Source organism: Ctenocephalides felis, unplaced genomic scaffold (assembly GCF_003426905.1).
Source record: "Ctenocephalides felis isolate EL2017-DRISC unplaced genomic scaffold, ASM342690v1 CF-g0.4_SCAFFOLD_03571, whole genome shotgun sequence".
NCBI classification, from domain to species: domain Eukaryota; kingdom Metazoa; phylum Arthropoda; class Insecta; order Siphonaptera; family Pulicidae; genus Ctenocephalides; species Ctenocephalides felis.
In genome coordinates, this window is record NW_020539725.1 from 67,603,763 (window position 1) to 67,627,860 (window position 24,098).

Below are 24,098 nucleotides of genomic sequence, written 5' to 3' on the forward strand. Positions count from 1 at the left end.
TGTGTGTTTGTTTTTAGGACATTGGCGTAGGATGATAATTATATATGATTATTTTTTAAAGACTCCAATTTTTTAGAATTATTTATTACTCACCAATTTTTTTAAATTATTCTTTAACAAACTCAAATTTTTATGAATTTTTTGATGATGGAATAGTCACTTTTCAGAGTTACCAAATATTGGTGAATTTGATATTTTTTAAATTTATTTTCCCTAAATTATTTGGTAAAAGCTAACTCTTAAGTATGCACCATTTTTTTTGAATTATTTCTGGGCTTTTGAAACATGTGTCCATTTATGATTAATCGCCAATTTAATAATGAAAACCAACAGTTACTAATTTTGCTAACTTTTTATGCCTAATGCCAATTTTCATAAATTATTTTATGAAAACGTGTATGTTGAAAATGTTATGGCCAATGTTTATAAAATATTTAATAATGAAAGCCATTATGTAACAGTTACCAATTCTACCAATTTTTTATACCTAATGGCAATTTTCATGAATTTTTTGATGAAAGCGTGTATTTCAAAACAAGTTTCAATTTTTGCTAAATGTTTGTCTAAAATTCTACCATTTTTGTATATTAACCAAATTTTCGAAATTTTTTCATGAAAAAGCCGAAAAAAATCACCAATATTTGATAAAATTGTAATTTTTTTCATTACTATATTTGTTACAACTGCTAAATAATTAACATTTAGTAACAGTAATGAAATAGTTGATCAGCACCTATTTTTATACTTATTTTGGCAACATAGGCCAATATTTTTGAAATATAATCGAACTTTATTAATGATTTGTTGAATATATCTATTTCAAATACAAGAAGTCTCAAAAAGTTACCAATTTTATGGACAATTGAGTAAAAATTACCACACTTGAATTTTCACCAACTTTTTATTTGGAACAAACCAATTACTAGCTTTGAACAAATATTATTTTTTTTAAATTAATTAGTAATAATTATTAAAATTTTCAAATAGTTGCAATTATTTATTTAATATTTGGTGCATAATGCCAATTTTTGAATTGTAACAAATCTTGTGAATTGTAATTAATTTGTATAAATTATTTGGATAAATTATTAAATTGCAGTTTTTATAAATAATTTGTATAAGAAGAAAATATAACAAACAAGTAGTTTTCAAATTATCTATTACAAAAACTATATCTTAATAGTATAATAATAATATAAAAAACAAATTTTAAATGATAACCAATTTTTTCTACTTAAACTAGTAACTAGATAAAAGAGTAAAAATTCTGATAAATTTTTTCGAACTGCGAGTGATTTTGCAAAATTATTGTAAATTATAAGAGAGTAAAATTCCTGATTTGTTCTAGGAATTTTTGTTGAAGAGTTTGTTCTAATTTTTGTAACAATTTCTAAAATTTTCTAAATATATAATTCTATAATTTTGTCTTGCAAAAAAGGCAGAAAAAAATATTCGCGTGCTGAAGAATCGTTTCCAAGTTCTAGGTCATTCTAAAATAGTCAATTGCAATTTTCAACCATTCATTAAATACAAACTACAGAAGCTAATAGTCAGCTAGAAATTTAATTTCCATGTTTTGTTTGCTATGAAAAATGCAATAAAGTTCCATACTAATACGTAACTCTTTAAACTTTGGTTTTTGAGTCCAAAATTCTATTTTTTTTCAAGAAAAGTTTTAGTTTTTTTGGAACTCGAAAATAATGCTCGTTAGTAGTTAATTATATTTTGTATATGGTGCCTGATTAGTTAATAGAGTCTTTTTCTTATCAAACAGATTTTCTCATCTATTTAATATTCTTGTTCCTTTTTCTTTCTCACGTTGAAATTAAATTTTATATATATAAATATATATGTCAGTATCATATATATAAAATACGTCGATACATCTGTGTTCGACGGTCGTATATATTCAAATTCGCCAAGATTTGCATTTGCATTCGAAGCCCTGAGAGAATCTCAATATCCTATCAGATTATCCGATATCGACTTTTGTCATCCTCAGAGATTTTATAAACAAGTCGATGATTGAAAGATCGAGTGATAGAAAAGTAGAATTATTTTATACTAATTTATAAAAAAAATGTAAGGCATACTTAATCTACTTTGAAATTTGATATACCATTTCTTCTAAACTAGTTTGTTGCTTCTGCACATTTTGAACAAGAAAACCGTTACAATGGTTAAAGACAGAGATAGATTTCTTTATTTTATTTTATTTTTTCCTATTTGTTTTATACTGTTTTATATTGGACGCCCATGTTTAGATAAAATGGGAAATCACAATTAAAAACGACTTAATAACACTTTGCTCACAGAAAACACGAATGCATGTACACAATCGTTGAACAGAGTGGGATTAATAAAATCTCATTATTAGAATCTCTATTCAAAAAGTTAAATTTTTTAACTTCCCGTAGGGTAGTTATAGTAATGGGCCGAAAATCGAAAATGAAAATTTTTGTATTTGTCGACGTTTTGAAGGTTTCTGAACATTTTGGCATACCTCAGAAAAAACGAATGTGTGTGTGTGTATGTATTTATGTATGGATACAATATTTGTCTACGTTTTCGGGCGCAAGAATCAACCGATTTGAATAGTTCAAAAAGCATTCGATTCCTATTGATAGGGAGATGTGCTGATTAGTTTTTGGCAAAGGCAGGTCCAGCCGTTACGAAGATAAAAAGCAAAGGGTGCAGAAAATGGAAATCGAGTTTTTGAGAGAACAGACCAACCTATCTGAATGATTAAAGAAAACATTCAATGTGTAATGATGGGGAAAAGGTGATTATTTTTTTGAAAAGGCAGGTCCAACCGTTTAGGAGATATGGTGCAAAAAAATGGGGAGTTTTTGAGAGAAATGAGCATCCGAAAATATTTAATATTTCAACAATTTGCTTTGAGGCACGATGCCATACGCACCACTAGTTTATTATAATTATTTACGAGCCATGGCGTATTATGCCTTTAGTTTTTATTAAATCTAGATTTCAACGACATAACCTCAAACGTTCTAGGTTGACATTTTGACGTTTTGTCACCGAAATATCTATATACACGTGACAAGACGATCTCGACCAATCACATCAACTCGTCTCCCATTTGTCGCCAATGACGATTCAGTATTCATGCCGTAACGCACTTCCGTTGCATTAACAGTTGTTTTCGCTAAGTTACTCTTACTCTAGTAATATTTTACCATGAGCCTTATCAATATAAAAAAATGCAGAATCATTTTTTCAACAATTATTTCTTATTAGAATGATATCTTTCGTACGGTTCTTATTGTTTGACAGTTGTTTTCGCTAAGTTACTTTTTAGTTGCGCCTAAAGAAGTTTTACTTCAAAAAATAACTTTGCCAAACGTTTGAAAATTATAACCGAAATCTACTGATTTTTACAAACAAGCCTACAATAGATCAGTTACCAAGAGAATTAAAAAATTGACACCGCCAGGATGGTAAAAATTTAGGGTTCCATGTACCTATCCCATAAATCTTTTCCCCAATACGCCTCTGTCCTTTCCTAGCTCGATTTTAATTCATATCCGCACACTGTCGCCGCCTGACGTGTGTCTGCGCAAACACACACACGTGCGTTTAAATGCATCATATTTGTGCAAACTGCATCTGAAATCTGCTGATAAACATTATTTCCACTGAAAATATTCAATCAGACTGATATCTCACTGTGCACCGTCGTAGTTTCGATCTAGTTCCATAGGAATTTAGTGTTTTTCGGACATTTTTTGTGTGAAATTTGTGCCAAAACGAAAAAGATGCCTGACAGAATCGGAGCCATCGAGGTTGGTAGCATTGGGTAATATAGGAAAGTTCAGGTGTATAAATAACGGTTTTATAATTTGAAAATTATTTTTATTCAAATATTTGAATTTATAAAATAAAATAAATAAGAGGTGTTCTTTAATTTATTGGTTTTGGATTCGATTTGTGATTCTATCTTATATATAAAATTCTTTTGTGATGATGTATGAGAGGATACTCTTCCTAAACGATTATTCGGATTGTTGGGATTATAAAAATATAGTTAGATTGTAGAAATAAATAGAAAAAATTACAAAAAAGCGCTTATTATTGTTTGACATTGAAAATATTTGAGGCATTGTTTGACATTAAAAACAAATGAAGACTGTCATTTGCCAAACATAACAATTCACTTATAGGCTATGACAATATTAAAATATATTTATGAATATGAATAAGAAATATGTAACGTCTACATTATTATTGCCAAAAAAGCAGCTGAGATGTGCCAAAAATTAAAATAATATAATATACAGTATATGGTTTGGCAGATGAACAGTCTGCGCATGCGTCTTATGGTTGTGGACTGTCAGTGATCAAACGCATCAAACATACCCTATATAATTCAATTTGACAGATTATTATTTTTGAACTAAGGAAGTCATGTTTTTTTTAATGACAATTAATCGTATTTTATCTAGAAAAACCTTTATTACAAATTACAAATCTGATAGGTATGAACTATGTTAACATATACATTCTGACAACATCAAAACTAAACAGGAATAACTGTCATTAAAAAATTCAAATATGCACTAACTATTTTGTGTCTAAGATAAAAATGTCTAATTTTTCTTAAAAATTATTTGTTTTGTAGAATCAATAAATCCAAAAATAATTGTCAGAATAGTATATTTGATATCAATAATATTTTTTATTGTTCATAAATTTTGAAATATTATGCAAAAACCACGTGTTCTTTTTGCACATCGTTATGATATCAGTTTCATCAGTTCGTTTGTTTATGATTTTTAACTTCCCGTAGGGCAAGTTATAGTAATCGCAAAAAAATCGAAAATGAAAATTTTTGCATTTCTCGACGTTTCAAAGGTTTCTGAATATTTTGGCATACCTTAGAAAAAATGGATGTATGTGTGTGTGTGTGTATGTGTGTGTGTGTGTGTGTGTGTGTGTGTGTGTGTGTGTGTGTGTGCGTGTGTATGTATGTGCGGATACAAATTTTCGTCGACGATTTCGGGAACACCGATCAACTGATTTGAATTTTTCAAAAAACATTCGGTTCGTATTGATAAGGAGACGTGCTGATTAGTTTTTGGCGAAGTCAGGTCTAGCCGTTCCGAAGATACGGGGCAAAAAGTGCCGAAAACGGTAACTCAGTTTTTAAGAGAACGGAGCGTCCGATTTTAATAATTCAAAAAACATTTTACTTGTATTGACAAGATGAAGAATTGATCAAATTTTCATAAAGGCAGGTCTAGCGGTTTCGGAGATCTAATGAAAAAAGTATAAAAAAATGCCATTTGGCGGTCAAAATGATCATTAGACATATGCACATCAAATTATCAGATATTTTATAGAGATTTAACAATAAGTATAATTTTGGTTCACATTCCTATGGTTGCGTACCAATGTTTACGCGTTAGACGTCGACGCGGCGCTTACGCAGTTTGATATTTCGTCTCTATGCAGTTAAAGCAGTACGATTGCTTTGAAAAAAAGTTTAGATCTTTCAAAATATGTCAAAATAAAGAAAACATTTTTTTTTTTAAAAAAATTTAAAAAAAAAATTAAAAAAATTTTTTTTTTTTTTCAAAAAAAGTAATTTTTTGTCAAAAATCTTATTTTTTCGAAGTAAATTTTTTCAAAAATGTTAATCGTTTTTAAAAAAAATAATAATTTTTCGTACGGGAAGTTCCAGCAATTTGCCTTAAGGCACGATGCCTTAATTGCCTTAAGACAGAATTCCACTTACAGCTAGTTCCTTATATAATTGTATTAATAAATCCTCAATGTAAGGTCTAAACAACATTATTTTCCTCGAAATAAGGAATAAAATAATTTAAATCCTAACAAAAAAATTTTTGGACTCATATCAAACTGTAAGTGTTTTAGATTACTAATTTTATTGTCTTAAATTCTTATGAATTATTAATTTGGTTTTATATTTATTGTAGTTATTTTCCACTGATTGCTTGGAATTCAAAAATATAACTAAAAGCTTAATCAAACGTTTATCCAATTATTGAAATAAAAACAAAGTTAGTTTAAAAACATTTTTAATTAAACTTGAAAACGTCTGCAAAAATGCATAAGGAATAATATAAAATAAAAAAATAAACAATGTATATATATATATTTGACATAACATAAAAATGACAAAACATGAATTGATTTATGTCTATGAAATCAAACTAGGCATATAAGAAATTGGAGTGATTTTTTTCATTGTTTTACTTTTGTAATATTTTGTGTAATAACTTTGCATTTTATTTTTACAATTTCAATTTTATTAAAAGTTAATATTTCAGATTTGGTTGCTTTTTTATTATGTTAAAAAATGATATATTTTTTATTTTTAAAATATTAATTTAATTTGTATTATCACCTGGAGAAAGCAATGAATGTAAATTTATCCCATGAACGTTATATAAAAAAAATTATGGTGCCAAACGATTCAGAATGACTTAAAAGGTAGGTAAAACATAAAACCAAAACATAAACCTCTCTTTTCGTATGTATCAATTTTAAAGAATTACGTAACGCCACAACCATCTGACAGACAGACAGAAATAAAAATTTATTCAGTATATACAGTGTAAAATACAGTGAATTATATGTGGGTTTGTCTACCTGGGGGTATTTTACCCAAAAGTTTGTGGTTTTACAATATTGTCTATATATTTGTATTTGTACAATATTTTATTCATTATTTCGCAAGGACAAAAAAAGGAGACGATTTTTGTCACCTAAAAAAAAAATCCTTCATTCATTGTTTTATGGCTTATGTATTCACTGCGGGCTCGATCAGGTAGTTAGGCATGGCATAGTTCCCGTACCAGATCATTTCTGATGTGTACTGGCCTAACGCGCGGATGGTACTATTATCGTGATCCCTACACTTTCGATAAAAATTCTCGGTGAGCTTTTTTATGTGTTTGAGTATGGTCGGTATGTCCGTCTGTTCGTGTAAATATTTCGTTGGGTAGTAGTGTCTCGTCAGTGGGTTCCTTGATTTGTCTAGTACCAGTCGCAGTGCTTTGTTCTGTGCTATTTGTAGTCTCCGTCTGTTGGTCTTGGTTGTCGCGTTCCATGCCGGAGCGGCGTATGTCAGTAATGGTCTTATCAGTGTCAAGTAAAGTGTCCGCTTGTTCTTCACGCTTAGCGGGCTGTTGTGGTTCAAAAGAGGTCTCAGTAGATTCATCATCCCGTAAGCCTGTCCAATTTTTGTATTCGTATGTTTTGTGAAGCTGAGTCTATAGTCCAAGGTTACGCCAAGGTATTTGACTTCCTTGGACCACTCAGCTTCATGGCCCATTACCTTTAGTTTCGTCAAGTCAGTAAGTGTAATGGACCAACGGCTTTTTGTAAAGAAAATTGCTTCTGTTTTAGAAGGATTGATTTTAATTTGCCATTTTTCCGTGTAATCAGTCAGGGCGTCTATATGTCTCTGTATTTTTGTAGTCAGTAGCGTAGGTGAACGTGATGATCTGTAAATGGCAGTGTCGTCAGCAAATGTCAACAGTGTTGTGTCGGCGTCAGTGGGCATGTCGTGGATGTAGACGTTAAACAAGGACGGTCCCAGGATCGAGCCCTGCGGTACTCCCGCCGTCACTTGTTTAATCGTCGAGGGTGTGTTGTCTACTTGAACTGTGAAATTACGGTCTGCGAGGTAAGAATGGAGTAGTTTTGTGATGTATGGTGGAAAGTTAAGGGTTATGAATTTGTGTATCAGTCCGTCCATCCAGATGGTGTCAAAAGCCTTCTCGAAATCGAGCAACACCAATCCGGTATGGTTTCGTCTATTGAAGTTGAGTACAGTGTTTTCTATTAGTTGTGTCAGTGGATGTAACGTAGAGTGCTGTTCCTTAAAGCCGTACTGTGTGTCTGGTATAATCTTGTTTCGTCTGATGTGTCTGTTGATGCGTTTGAGCAGTACCTTTTCAGTTACTTTGCTCATTGTATTGAGGAGGCTGATTGGTCTGTAATTTTGCGGAGAGTCTGGCTGTTTCCTCGGCTTCAGGATAGGAAATATGGTCGATGTTTTCCATGAAGCAGGAAAGTGGCCTTTGGCCATTATACGGTTAACCAGTCGTGTGATTAGTATGTATGCGTTCGTTGGTAGTTGTTTCAGTATTATATTTTGTAGTCCGTCCGGTCCGGGTGCTTTCCTGTTCGGTAGTTTTCTGATTGTCAACTTTATTTCTGAAACTGTGGCAGGGTCTATTCGTAGGTCTTTGTCGTTAAATTGTTCAGTAAAATTTTGAATAGAATTGCGTACGTCTCGTCTTAAGTCTGCGTTGGACATGTCGGCGTTTTGTCTGTGTATGTTTTCAAAGTGTGTTGCTAAAATTTCTGCTTTGTCTGCTGGTGTCGTGGCGTAGTTGTTGTCAGGTAGTTTGAGTGGCGGGATAGGTGTTGTTTTCCTCGTCAGTCTTTTGGCTGTTTGCCAAACTTTGTGCGGGTCAGTGTTGATGGTTTCTAGTTTTTTAGTCCAAGTGTCATTCCGGTGCTCACGTATCTCATTATGAATAATTTTTGTCAGTCTGTTTACGTGTTCCTTTAGTAGTCTGTCACCAGTACGTTGCCACAGTTTCTTTATATTGTTCTTTAATTTAATTTTTACTAATATTTGTTGAGGAAGCGTGTCAAATGTGGATGTATTTGCGTGTCGCAGCGGTATTGTGTGTTGGATGGTGTCCGTGATCGTCCGTGTCAGATGTGTCACAGCCTCCTCTATGTCTGTATTGGTCTCTATGGGTATCGTGTGTCGTATATTGTCTGTAATAATTTCTCTAAAAAGTGGCCAGTTGGCTCTGGAATAATCCAAAATGTTGCGTTCTGGAGTATTGTCGACGTCGAGTCTGTCAGAGATAGTCATAAAAACAGGGTTATGGTCAGAGTTGAAAAGTGTTCTAGTTATGGGTTCGGATGTTATGTGAAGATTTTTTGTCAAGGCCAGGTCGATCGTGCTGTGATGGTGCGTCTGTACGGTGGCGTATCTGGTCGGCGTGTCAGGATAGTGTAGTTGTGCGTCCGTGTTGTTGTGTTCCGTCAGATATTCGTAGAGTCGGATTCCGTTCGCGTTGTTGTAGTTGCAGTTCCATGATGTGTGTTGCGCGTTGAAGTCTCCTGCCATTAAGACGTGTGTGTTTGAGTCAAGTAGGTTTTGTAGGTCCGTCAGTTGCAGTCCGCTTGCTGGGATGTAAATCGATATTATAGTCACTTTTTGACCCCTTTTGTATACATTAATAGTTGTTATTTCAGAACCGCCCGCTGTCAGGTTTGGCACTTGCTCGTGTCTGATATTTGACTTGATCAATATTGCAGTGCCTCCCCATCCGCGTGAGTTTGTCGGTCTGTCGTTCCTGTATACTTTGTAGTTGTTGATGTAAAGTCTGTCCGTAGGTTTCAGGTGTGTCTCGTTAATTAGTACAATGTCTAAGTCATATTTTGTTATAGTCTGTTTCAGTTCGTTAACGTTGTTTTTGAGTCCGTTGGAGTTGAAGTACATTATGTGTATGTCGCGTGCATGCTTTATGGGCATGCCGTTAAAAAGTTAAGTATGGTTGTGTATTTGTCATTGTAAGTCATATTTGTGTTCAATGTCTTTGTCAGTTTATAAAGCTCACTGAAAATTTGTCTTACCTCGGGATCCGCGAATAACTTCCTGATCTCGCCCATAACAGTAAATAGTCCCTCCGGTGTACTCAGGTCTGGATCGGACTGGCTGGTGGTAGGCCGGATTCGTGAGGATGCTGGCCGGATCGGTTCTGGTGCTGGCTGGATCTTCGGCGATGGATACTGGGAGGCCGGCTGTGTTCGTGGTGATGATGGTACCGGGAGTTCAGGAAACGCAGATCTGTTGTTATGGCCATCGTTGGTGGGTTTTAAAGCTGACGAGAAGCTCCTCGTCAGCGGCGCGGGTGTTGGCGCTGGCCTGTATGTTTGGTGTCTCTTTTGCGCATCTTTATCCCTTTTTGCTCTATAGTTAATTAGAGCTGGGCATTGTGAGTAGTTAGCCGGGTGGTTCTCTTGGCAGTTCACGCATTTCGGGTCCTCGGTTGGTGGCTTCGTGCACACTCCCGGTGGGTGCACGTTCGTGCATTTTATGCACCTATACCGCATGTCGCACGTGTACGAGGTATGGCCGAAGTTCAGGCACTTGTGGCACTGTATAGTCTTATTTAGTGGCCTGTAACTCTCCCATTTGAATATATGCCCTTCTATATTGTTTATTTCCTTTAGTTTGGCCATCTCTTGTTCCTTATCTAGAAGGACAATATATATAGGGAGTTTGCGCTGACTGCCGTCCGATTCCTTCTTCTTAATTTGGACCACCTGCTTTACCTTAATGCCCTTGGCTTTCAGCTCTTCTAGAACCACCGTTTCAGTCATGTCTGGATTTAGGCCAGTGATAGTGATTTTCTTAGGGATGTCGTGCTGCATAGTATAGGTGTAAAATTGAAAATCACAATCCCTTAGTATGTTTTTTAATTTTTTGTGATCTGCAATCGTATCGGCGAAAATTTTGTGTAATTGGGGTTTTAAATATTGGGTCCTGAATATTATTTTCGTCGTATCTTTGATATATTTGATCACTTTTAAATCCAGCTGGCCTTTGACGATGATAGGTGGAATCTTTGGATCTGTTACGGTGGTGTTCTTGGGTGCTAAATTCCCCGTTTTCGATGCAGATGGCTTCAGAGTGTTAACAGTCTGGTTTTCTATCACATTGTCTGCGTTGTTTTGCCTCAACCGCTTCTTGCGTTTGACTGTCCGGTACTCGTCTATCTCTCGATCCGTGTCCATTTCACTCCGGTCCGATAATGCCTGGTACTTGTTTTTTAGGACGGTGCTCGTCAAGACGTCCATCATGTCTTGCGACATTTCCCGAGGCTCCCGCCCGGGAATTCTGGCGTTTTTCTTACGATGTCCACTGAATTTATTAAAATATAAAATACTGTACTGGTTTTAGAAAATTTTGAATAACACTTTCAAATGTGCTAACTTTCAATCCATTACCAATTCCGACCCAGAATTTGGAATGAAAGTAGCAAAAGGCACGTTCACCTTATAATTTAGCGTCGGAAGCGGAGCAAGCCCCTGACAAATTTGCGCTTTGTTTACAAAAGACGCAATACAAGACCGATACTTGCGATGCGATCTCTTAATTATTTATTGATCTATCAAGTCCGATCGCGATCTGCCGATCCGGAAGTATCCGCCACAACCATCTATAGTATTCCATATAAAATATTTACTACATTTTCCAACTCTACAACGAATTCCGATAAACAAATGAATCATCCATAATAAAAATTATTCAAATTCCATAAATATTCACAATTATATCACCATCAATGAATAATAATAATATCGTGACGTACCAGAGAATGTTATCTTAAAATTCTGACCAAGTTCAAATTCTCCTTATCAGTTGTATTGGTATGACGTAACACCGTCTGGGAACCTCTGGTATTGAATTTAAATTCAAATGCAGAAAATTATCAAGTGACATCATGTAGTAGTAGGAGATAGTAGATAGAAGAAAGTTGTGACTGAATTTTAAATTCTTTGATAATTTTTTAATATAGTATTTATATCAAAGGGCAACCCAGCGGTTCAGCACTCTTAATTTCTATGTATATATTAGATATGTATTTTGTGTGGGTGTTGCAGCAATGCCCACGAAAGACGATTTTCACTTGAGATTATATATTTGATTTATAACATGAAGTGGAAATTTGATATCATACTGCTTGATATCAAGCAAGAATTGTGGCGAAATTTTATCTTAATTTCTAAACCACTTCTGCATGACAAATATACACGTAAACAAACAAAATTTTGCCACTTGCCCACGACGGCTACACATTTACATATCAGTTCACAAAAAATTAAAACGCTTTTCTATGACGAATATACACGTCAATAGACAATATTATGGCTCTCCTGCATGACAAATATATACGGCAATACACAAAATTGTGTTACTCTCTTATGAAGAATATACACAAAATTATGACGAATATGCACATCATACACAAATTTTCGATACTTCTCTATGACGACTAAATACGTTATCACACAAAATTCTGTCAATTGTGACGCATATACACGTTTTTATACAAAATAGTGACACTTTTCCATGACGAATATTCACGTCAATAGCATGAGTGTAAGCATATCATTTATACTTATCTAAAGTGGATATTTTATATCATACTGCTTGATATCGAACAGGAGTTATGGCCAAATTTCATCTTAATTTTTGAACGATGTAAGCATATAATTTACACTTATCTGAAATGGATATTTGATATCATACTGCTTGTTAACGAGCAAGAAATATGGCCAAATTTTATTTTAATTTTTAAACGGTGTAAACATATAATCTACACTTATCTGATGGAAAGTTTGGTATTATACTGCTTGATATCGAGCAAGAATTATGGCCAAATTTATCTTAATTTTTTAATTATGTAAGCATATCATTTACACTTATCTGTAGTGGAAATTTAATATCATACTGCTTGATATCGAGCAAGAATTATGGCCAAATTTTATAGTAATTTTTAAACGATGTAAGCATATAATTTACACTTATGTGAAGTGGAAATTTGATATAATACTGCTTGATATCGAGCAGGAAATATGGCCAGATTTTATCTTAGGTGTAAGCATATAATTAACATTTCGCTCAGTGTTAATTTTCTAGATAAACAAGTTTAGGCGTTTTTAGTATAATTGAGCTATTCATTTCATTTTGAGCAAATTAGTTTTGTTTGTTAATTTAATTTGAGAGTCGGACATTAACGCTAATTAGAACGAATATATATATATATATATATATATATATATATATATATATATATATATTAACACGTTTATCGCCACGATGTTATGAAAAAAAATATACGGATCATGCTAACTTTATTAAATAATTTTAGTTAAAAATGTACCAAGGAAACTTAATGTTTCAAAGAATTTTTTTTAACAAAATTACAGGCAAAATAATTTTTTATGTCATACATATATGACTGACATGGCCCTATATTGCGTATGTCTGACGTATATTGGACACAACACCAAAAAACATTTTTTTTAATTTATTCTAAAATTCATACGTTTCGGCTATAGTCATCGCCTTTCTTCAGTGAAAATTCAAATTAAATTTAAAACATTTGTTTCTCTCATTCGTCAATGTTACATACAAATACACAATTTTTTATCGGGCTTTTATTTTATAATTACCTTGAAAAAAATAGATGTAAGCCGAATTTTTGTCGACGATTATGGGAGCATGGATATTTTATAAAATTCCACCTGATTTCTGCGGTCAAAATACGCATTTCCACTCTATCAAATCTTAATGTTTCTGTTATCTGTCATCTGTTATCTATCTATTCATCATTGATAAAAGTATTAATATAATGTCATTTCATATGAGTGATTTTGCAAGAACAGTTCTTGTTTTTGTGATCGTATCTCGTGAACTTTAGAATGACATGAACGCAACACGCAATGACGTGCAAATGACGGAAAAATATACTAAATAATATTCTGAAACTTTTGATAAACATTGTAAACGAAATATTTTTATTTCTGTAAATAATGATTAGATTGAGCTATGAGATTTCTGCATTGGGCATAAGCAAAGAAACAATATGCTTTACCCTGATTTAGTGTCTTCCGCACTCAACAGGGGGTATAGTGTGCCCAAATTCATTACACTTTTAACACTAGATAGAACTGATTTTTTAACTTCCCGTAGGGCAAGTTATAGTAATCGCAAAAAAATCGAAAATGAAAATTTTTATATATCTTTACGTTTCAAAGGTTTCTGAACATTTTGGCATACCTTAGAAAAAATGGATGTATGTGTGTGTGTGTGTGTGTGTGTGTATGTATGTATGTATGTATGTATGTATGTATGTATGTATGTATGTATGTATGTGCGTGTGTGTATGTATGTGCGGATACAAATTTTCGTCGACGATTTCGGGAACACGGATCAACCGATTTGAATAATTCAAAAAACATTCGATTCGTATTGATAAGAAGACGTGCTGATTAGTTTTTGGCAAAGGCAGATCTAGCCGTTCCGAAGATACGGGGCAAAAAGTGCTGAAAACGGTAACTCAGTTTTTAAGAGAACGGAGCATCCGATTTGAATAATTCAAAAAACATTTCACTTGTATTGACAAGATGAAGAATCGATAAAATTTTCATGAAGGTAGGTCTAGCGGTTTCGGAGATATGGAGGAAAAAGTAAAAAAATGAGCCATTTGGCGGTCAAAAATGATCATTAGACATATGCACATCAAATTATCAGATATTTTACAGAGATTTTAACAATAAGTATACATTTTGTTAACATTCCTATGGGTTCCGTACCAATGCTTATGCGTTAGACAGCGACGCGGCGCTTACGCGCTTTATATTTTGACCGTATGCAGTTAAAGCAGTACGATTGCTTTGAAAAAAAGTTCAGATCTTTCACAATATGTCAAAATAAAGGAAAAAAAATATTTTTTTCAAAAAAAAAAATTTTTTTTTTTTTTTTTAAATTTTCAAAAAAAAGTAATTTTTTGTCTAATCTATGGTTTCTCAAAAATCTTATTTTTTCAAAGTAAATTTTTTTCAAAAATGTTAAACGTTTTTAAAAAAATAATAATTTTTGGTACGGGAAGTTCCAGCAATTTGCCTTAAGGCACGATGCCTTAATTGCCTTAAGACAGAATTCCACTTACAGCTAGTTTCATTATGTATTACACGTACTTTAAACGTTTAATTGAAACGTTGTTTCAGTATTGTAGATAGTGCAATGATAAATTCATCACTTACAAATAGGAGTGACAGGACAACCGTTTGGGTTGCCATCTATAACAAGCCACGTCGCTTAAGAAGTCAGCAAATATATTATATATATATATATATATATATATATATATAATTTTGTGTGTATGTATGTATGTAAATATATAAATGTTTGCCCGAGGTCGACGCGTGTCGATTTTCGCGTGTGTGTAACTTTGTGGCAGGCACAGCTCTTCATTAAAATTTTTCATTACCAAAAATTTCATGGCCGAATCATATTACTGGATACTAGAAATTCGATGCTCATTAATTTTGCCCAAAATAACACAAAGTTATTATTAGTTGACGAATGTCTAGTCTAGTATACTGTGGATATATTGATTTTAACCTTCCTGTAGGGTAAGTTCTAGTAATCGCAAAAAATAAAAAATGACAATATTTATAAATTTTTACGTTTTTCAACATTTTGGCATACCTTAGAAAAAATTTATGTTTTTTGTATAACAAGGAAAATGCGTTTATACATCCCAGACTGGGTCTTTTGTCTGGGTACTCAAAACAGCTTGGGTATAATACCGATTAAAACCTTCGCTTATCTTTTGGCTTTAGTTCAATTTTTTTATGGGGGAGGCTCTAGAATGCTACATTCTTGCTCTGAAATTGTACATTCTTTACTAATTATTACCATTCGATCGTTTTCTTTTCAAAGATGGCAGGTTTATCAACACGTTGGTAGCAAATGTCTTGCTTTTAGAGTTATTTCTTATAGTGGAGACTCTAGAATTCTTTAATTCTTGCCCTGAAATTATACTTCTCTCTTAACTATTGCCATTCGACGGATATAATACCGATTGAAACCTTCGCTTATCTTTTGCCTTTAGTTTCATTTTTCATGGGGGGACGCTCTAGAATGCTATAATTCTTCTTATAATTTTCCCTGAAATTATACTTCTTTCGTAACTATTGCCATTATTTTCGAAGATGGCAGTTCTATTAACATTTTGGTAGCAAAAGTGTGGCAAAAATGAATGTATGTGTATGCATGTATGTGTGGATACAATTCTTCGATTTGAATGATTCAAAAGACATTCAATTTCATATTACAGATACGGGGCAAAAAGAGCAAAAAGTAAATAAAAAAGCTATATTATCTGTATTGACGGAATGAAAAATTGACTAAATTGTAAGGCTGGTTTGGCGGTTTTGCACGTCAAATTTTCAGTTACTTTTTTAAAGAAAAGGATTTTTTTTGGGTTCAACACCAAAATTTTGCAGAAATTGATGTGTTGGCTTTATTGATAATATGACTTTTTAAGCAATTTTTTAAAGTATATTTATATTAATTGTATTATTATATTAGTGTATATATATATATATATATATATATATATATATATATACAAATATCCTTGAAGAAAATTTTCTCATAATCTTATTATAGTGTTAGCGAACTTTCAAGACTTTCCGGCAGCCAGTGGTTATAAAGTCACTTTTACATGTCATATTTTATTTAAAACTGTTCCAAAAACTCTAAAAATCACAATCCAATCATTCATCCAAGTTTTAACCAAAAATTTTAAACCAAAATTTAAAGAAAATAAAACATTCCGGAAAGAATCTGCTTCAAATGGAGTTTGTGGGAAGGACCATTTGGCCAGTTTATTAATAAATAATTAAAAAAAAAATTCTTTGATGGATTTTCCGAAACTTTTCATGATGATAGACTTTTATAGTCTAAAAACGGATATTCTAATTTATTATCGGTCTACGAATAGTGGTTTAATTCAAATACTGGGCCTTGTAAAATTTCAAACTTGTATCGTAAAGTTTTAAATATTGCAAAATTTGATTGATTGAGGATTAACTTTCCCTAAGGCAATAATTAGTTTATAACATTAAATTGAGACTAAAAATGTTGAAATATACAAAGTGCAGAATAGACTTTATACATTCTATATATTATGTATCTGTGTATTTCTAAATATTTTAGCATATTGTAGAGGTATGTTTGCCAATAATTTTCACTCGATAATATCAGTCACGTTGTTCGGCGTCTCCTTTCAAATGTTTCAAACTATTTTAAAATAGACACATTGCAAATTATTTAACTTTTAGTTTAGTAGTTTACTTCTGCCGAACTTGTGATGTGCTCATAAATCAATGGAAATAATAGGAAATATATAAGAAAATTTAAAACCTCAATAAAAAACGAAAAGCTAATTTGTGATACCTAGTTACAAACATTAATTTGTAAAATATAATTATATATAAACTTAAACATATAAAGATTTTCTAATTCAAATCAGGATTTATTATATAAACTATAATTGTGATAGTGATTTCTAGTACTGCAACAATTAAATTGTAAAATTATTAAAAGTGCAAAAAGGTAAAAAAAATAAATTTAATGATAAAAAAGGTGATTTTTGGGAATTTTTATTAAAAAAATACTTATTTAATGATTTCAAAATTTAAAGAATATATTTATACATGTTTTAACAATATATAGTGAAATGTTTGAAAAAAAAACTTTAAGCAATTTTATTGTAATTGTATTATCTATTAAAACTGATCAATAAATAAATTTGGTAAGTGTAACAGAAAAATCAAAATTGGGGACATGCATTTTTCAATGTCTCTTCTGAAAAAATTAAGTAAAGTGATCAAATACATTGAAAAAAATAAGTATTAGAGTTTGACAACCCTTGATGAAATTATTATTTTTTTTTCATTTAAAATTGAGCTTTTTCATAATTTCAATCGAATTTCAGTCACAGATAGAAATCGAGATGAAAGCTGATGAAATTACTATAATAATTCTTATAAAATAGGGGTTTGTGGTAAGAGGGTGAATTTTCTGGATAATATGTGTTTAATAAAAAATAAACAAATATTTAGGGAGGCCAACATTTATTACTTGTTCTCAATTAAAATATACGAAAACATTTTTGCTCTAAGGAAAAATAAAAACATAAAATGAGCCCTTTGAACTGACGCTGATTTAATGGTTACATTCTTTAATTTATTATTTATATACTTATTTATTTAGTTTTTTACATTACTATAAAAAAAACTGGATGTGCATCAAATTTTTTCGTTCCGGGGTGACATTATTTTATACTAAAAATGTATTAAAATTTAATTAGTTATATGTGGCTTAACTATTTCTCAATAAGTATGTTAATATTATATAATTATATAAATATAAATATTTAAGTTGAAATAATAAATAAATTTTAAATATTTAAAAAAAAAATCAATACATTTTTTTGTATTTGTTCATTAATACTTTTAACAAATTATTATAATTTATTTATTTTTAAAACATTTTTTTAGAATATTTTTTGTCCTAGGATGAAACCTTAATTTAGGTGAAAGGCTCATTAGTACAAAATCGTTAGCTCATTAGTAGCTTATTAGTAGAAATATATGTTTAGATTTTTTACCAAAATTATTGAGAAAAATTTGGATTTAATCAGCTAATTGTAAAGAAACTTCAGTGTAGAAAACATTGTTGAAAAAATTAACTATAATATGCAAAATGACATCGGATACTTCTCAAATTCTATAATTAATTAATTAAATTAATCTTCTACCAAAAATATAACACGACATTATAGAAATCTAATATTTTCGTCAATTTTCTAAAAATATCTTGTAGTTGCGCGTGCGAAGTATTTAGGAAATGAACTTGGCCTACTAAAGTTTTTAATTTTACAAACAAGATTTATATTTCAAGAACAACATTTGAGCAGTTTTTTTTGCGAAAAAACACCTAAAGTCTGATAAATTTATTTTGAATATTTTTTTCAGAGTCTTAATTAGTCTTAATATAATTTGAAACGAACGCTAATTATATATTAGTAATAGAATTTAGAAGTGTTTGTTTTCAAACTAAGAATCAGGTGGTTAAAAAATGGAAATTTTTGTCAAACCAATTTTCATATTAATTTAATATATACTGAATATTTTTATCCTCGTTTTATTTTATAAATGAGTAAATTCATTGATAATAAATAAACACATAATTAATACTGGAAATACAATACTGATAAGATAATAAGTATACTTTCTGATAAGACTCGAAAAAAACAAATATAGTACGAGTTTTTTTTTCGTCATCAGTCATCGACATGATTTTGTAGTGCATGAAATCATTATTTAAGTCAGTTTATTAAAAAGAGGATATTTTTGATGATGATTAATTTGAAAATTAAGGAAAATGAGAAAGTAAATATAATTGTAATATAGAAAAATTTCATGTTGGTGTAGAGCAGTTTTGTGAGTGTGTACAAAGTGTGAATGAAGTTTCTAATGGGCAAAATAGTTCTTAAGAAAACGTTTGGTTTTTTATATTTAGAAATAATAATTGTGATATTTTGTGAATTTTCATGTCGAGTTGCTGAAAGGCAATTTAACCATGTCCATATGTGTCTGACGCTAAGAAAACAATTTTGTTCTGTGATACATTAAGTTTCGTTGATACATTTTTAACTAAAATATCTAACAAAGTTACAATGAAGCATAGGATTTTTTCCGATATTACCGTGGCGTTTAACGTGTTAATACTAGTACTCTTTTAGATTCTGATGTATATTTTTATTAGGAAAGAACCTGTTCTTATTAGTGATAGTTATCCCCTTTTTATTTGATCGCCCATCTCGATATCGAGCAGTACGATTCTAAATTTTTACTTGAGATCATACATTTCATATAAAAATAGTCTTTTGGGGGCATTGCTGCAACTTACGCACATTGACATTTTTTCATAATTTTTTTAATAAAATTACTCAATTTTAGTGTTTTTTGCACTCACCAGAGGGTCTACGAGTACAGTGCCTAAATTCCTTCAAGCCTAAAATTTTTAAAAAACTTATTATCTTATTATTATTATACTAGTACTTCAAACATTTGATATTTTTTATATTTTATATTTTTGTCAAAACATATTTGTATTTTATTTTTTACGTCTATTTTTTGTTCTTTAAATATTTGTTATTTAAATTAAACAGTTTTATCCTTTCTTTATTATATATTTATAAAAATCTTTTCCTGGAATTGAACCTAGGGGTAAATTTACGAGCTGTAGTTGGTGGTGCCTCTATGGAATGCAAAAGCAATTACAATTGAAGTAACGGCAAAGTGGCAGTGACAATAAAATATATAGGAAAACAACTAACGTTGTCGTCTGTACTGTATTTTTATAACAAACCACAACAAAAATAACAAGTTTATCCTCTCGTGTTATCTTTTTTTTTTAAAATATGTATAATTATAATAATATTTATTTATTTAATTAGTACCACAAAATTATTGGCATTACGTTATGCTATTTCTATATCTTCTTATTTCTGAAGATGAAGTCAAATTATGTCGAAACATTTAGACTCTAAAATTTTAGAGTAATGATTTCCATTAAGTCTTTGATTTTTATTCGATTTATTTTTTGAATATTTTATTTATTTATTTATTAACTTCCCGTAGGGTAAGTTATAGTAATCGTCCAAAAATCGAAATCAAAAATTTTTACATTTCTCGACGTTTTGAAGGTTTCTGAACATTTTGGCATACCTCAGAAAAAATGGATGTGTGTGTGTGTGTGTGTGTGTGTGTGTGTGTTTTGTATGTCCGCGTTTTTTCGTCCACGTTTTCGGGCGCACGGATCAACCGATTTGAATGGTTTAAAAAACATTCGATTCCTATTGATAGGGAGATGTGCTGATTAGTTTTTGGCAAAGGCAGGTCCAGCCGTTATGGAGATATGGAGCAAAGAGTGCAAAAAATAGAAAGCGAGTTTTTGAGAGAACGGATCAACCGATTTGAATGGTTTAAAAAACATTCGATTCCTATTGATAGGGAGATGTGCTGATTAGTTTTTGGCAAAGGTAGGCCCAGAGGTTTCGGAGATACAGAGCTAAATTTAAAAAAAATGGCTGTTTTTGAGAGAACTAAGCGTCCGATTTAGATGATTGAAAGAACTTTCTGCTTTTTTCAACAAAATAATTGATTTTGGAAAAAAAAAAAAATTTTGTTTCTAATTTTTTTTTCAAAAAAATTTTTTTGTAATTTTGGATTAAAAATTCAAAAAATCACCCAAGCTAAGCACAGTCTAACTGCCACTCTCGTACAAATGTTTACCCAATTGCGTTTAGACTGTTTGTGTACTGGAGCACTTTTCCAATTTTGTGAAAATTATTGAAAAATGTGAAAATGCCGCCAAGCTGAGCACAGTATAAGTGAAAATGTCGCACAGAATTATTTGCAAATGCGTTTAGACTGTGACTATGCGGGAGCACTTTTTCAATTTTGTGTAAATTTGGCAACTATTTTTTTTTTGGAATTTGATTCGAAATGAAATGACGATTGTTAATGTTCTGGAGATATTAAATTGATTTATTTATAATTAACTTTCCATAGGGTAAGTAATCGCAAAAAAATCGAAAATGAAATTTTTTATATATCTTCACGTTTCAGAGGTTTCTGAATATGTTGGCATACCTTGGAGAAAATTGATGTATGTGTGTGTGTGTGTGTGTGTGTGTGTGCGTGCATGTGTGTGTGTTCGGATACAAATTTTCGTCGACGATTTTGGGAACACGGATGAAGCAATTTGAATAATTAAAAAAACATTCGATTCGTATTGATAAGGAGACGTGCTGATTAGTTTTGTCAAAGGCAGGTCTAGCCGTTCCGAAGATATGGGGCAAAAAGGGCCAAAAACGGTAACTCAGTTTTTAAGAGAACGGAGCGTCCGATTTGTATAGTTCAAAAAACATTTTACTTGTATTAACAAGATGAAGATTTGATCAAATTTTCATGAAGATAGGTCTAGCGGTTTCGGAGATCTAGTATAAAAAACTAAAAAAAAATAACATTTGGCGGTCAACAATAATCATTAGACATTAGACATATGCATATCAAATTATCAGATATTTTATTGAGATTTTAACAATAAGTATAAGTTTTGTTTACATTCCTATGGGTTCCGTACCAATGTTTTTTCCGTTAGACAGCGACGCGGCGCTTACGCGCTTTATATTTTGTCTTTATGCAGTTAAAGCAGTACGATTGCTTTGAAATAAAGTTCAGATCTTCCAAAATATGTCAAAATGAAGATAACATTTTTTCCAAAAAAAAATTTTTATAAAAAAAAATTGTTTAAAATTTTTTTTAAAAAAAAATTTTTTTTTCAAAAAAAAGTAATTTTTCGTCCAATTTAAAATTTCTAAAAATCTTATTTTTTCGAAGTATAATTTTTTCAAAAATGTTAATCGTTTTTAAAAAAATAATAATTTTTGGCACGGGAAGTTCCAGCAATTTGCCTTAAGGCACGATGCCTTAATAGCCTTAAGACAGAATTCCACTTACAGCTAGTTTTTTTTCCAGGGACCAGCGCACCTGCGTAGGGCGCACACGGAGCGCCTGCGTGAAATCTTCCTGAAATACGCCTCGTACAGGGCTCCAGATGGAGAACTGTACATGACCCCGGAAGACTATGTCAGAAAATATTTGGGACTCTTTCCGGACCCCAAGGAATCCGACGCCAAAGGTAATAAAGGAACCACGACCAGATTTATAGGGATACACATCTTACTTGTAATGGCTATTTTCGGTCACAGGTTTTACGTTATATGGCAAAAGTAAAGGAAATAAAGTTAGGTAGTTCAAACTAATAACAAACAAATTTTGAAATTTGTGCTATTTGTAGATTCGTTTTAAACCGGTGACAAAAGAATCAATAGTTAAAAAAAACGTATTATATCCATATGCGTAGATTTTTTGACTACCAACATATTGAGAGCCAACATCAAGAATATATTATTTATCAAATTAAAATAGGTTCAGCAAGAATACCGAATCTCCAACATGATCTTGTTTACAGTTATGTTATAATAATTCTATTATAATTTTTTCCTTTATTTCAGATTTGACGTACAACGCAGAATCCGTTCGCCTGATTGCCGGAATAGCAGACACCAGCAAAGACGGCCTGATATCATTCCCGGAATTCCAGGCCTTCGAAGGGACCCTCTGCGCCCCCGACGCCCTTTACAAAACCGCCTTCCAATTATTCGACACCAACAGTAGCGGGGCGATAAGCTTTGGTAAGGAAAATAATTAAAAAACAAAAAAGTGACGTAAAATCTAGTTTGAAGATCGGGTATTGATAAAAATTGTATGAATAGTTAAAAAATTTATTTGCTATACGTACCTGTCTACCTATTCATATGATTATCTGTCATCATATCCAACTGTTTACCTATTTATCTGCCCATATATCTACCTATCAGTTTACTTATACATCAGTTTACCCCTGTACCTGTTTACCTGTCCACTTTTTTACCTGATCACTGATCACTTCATCAGTTTATCTGCCTACCTGTGTCCAAACAATACCTAGGTAAGAAAATAGAAAGATAGACAGATAGACAAGTATCCACTGGCAGAAAATAGAAACATAGTTATACAGGTAGACAAATAAATTGGTTGACAGGTAGATTGGTAAACAGGTAAATTGATAGACAGGTAAATTCGTGTATTTTGAGAATTAACTTATCTACCAATTTACCTATCTACCAATTTATCTGTCTACTTTACCTGTATGCCAATTTATCTGTATGCCAATTTATCAGTCTGCCAATTTACCTGTCTGCCAATTTACCTGTGTGCCAATTTACCTGTATGCCAATTCGCCTGTCTACCAATTCACCTGCCAATTCACTTGTCTACCAATTTATATGTCTACCAATTTATATGTCTACCAATTCACCTGTCTATCAATTCACCTGTCCATCAATTTATCTATCGACTAATTTACCTGTGGACCAATTCACCTTTCGATCAATTCACCTGTCTACCAATTCAAATATTTACTAATTTACCTGTCTATCAATTCACCTATCTAGCTATTTACCTGTCCACCCATTCACCTATCTACCCATTCATCTGTCAACCAATTTATCTCTCGACCAATTCACCTGTCGACCAATTCACCTGTCGACCAATTCATCTGTCGACCAATTTACCTGTGTATCAATTCACCTGTCTACCTGTTTACCTGTCTACATATCTATCTATCTACTTGCTTAACTATCTTTCTATTTTCTACCAATCTACCTTTCAGCCTGTCTACCTGGTAACTTGTCTATCTACATTTCTACTGTCTTACCTATGTATTTTTCTATTTGCCTACTTTTCATATTTTTTATTTATCTACCTGTTTACCTGTCTACCAGTTCTACAAAAATAAATGAATTCTTCATTTCGTCATTACA

The 24,098-nt window shown here is 31.7% G+C and overlaps 1 protein-coding gene across 1 annotated transcript in view; it reads left to right on the forward strand.

Annotated features, from left to right (window-relative positions):
• Positions 1-3,777: 3,777 nt before the first annotated feature.
• The window catches only part of LOC113386909 (calcium-binding mitochondrial carrier protein Aralar1-like), a gene marked incomplete at its 5' end in the record, with an annotated part of 29,720 nt that continues 9,399 nt past the window's right edge, over positions 3,778-24,098 (forward strand). Inside the window, 3 exon segments of the mRNA XM_026624665.1 lie at positions 3,778-3,803; positions 22,210-22,372; positions 22,749-22,928. Coding sequence (XP_026480450.1) covers positions 3,778-3,803; positions 22,210-22,372; positions 22,749-22,928 — 369 coding nt within the window.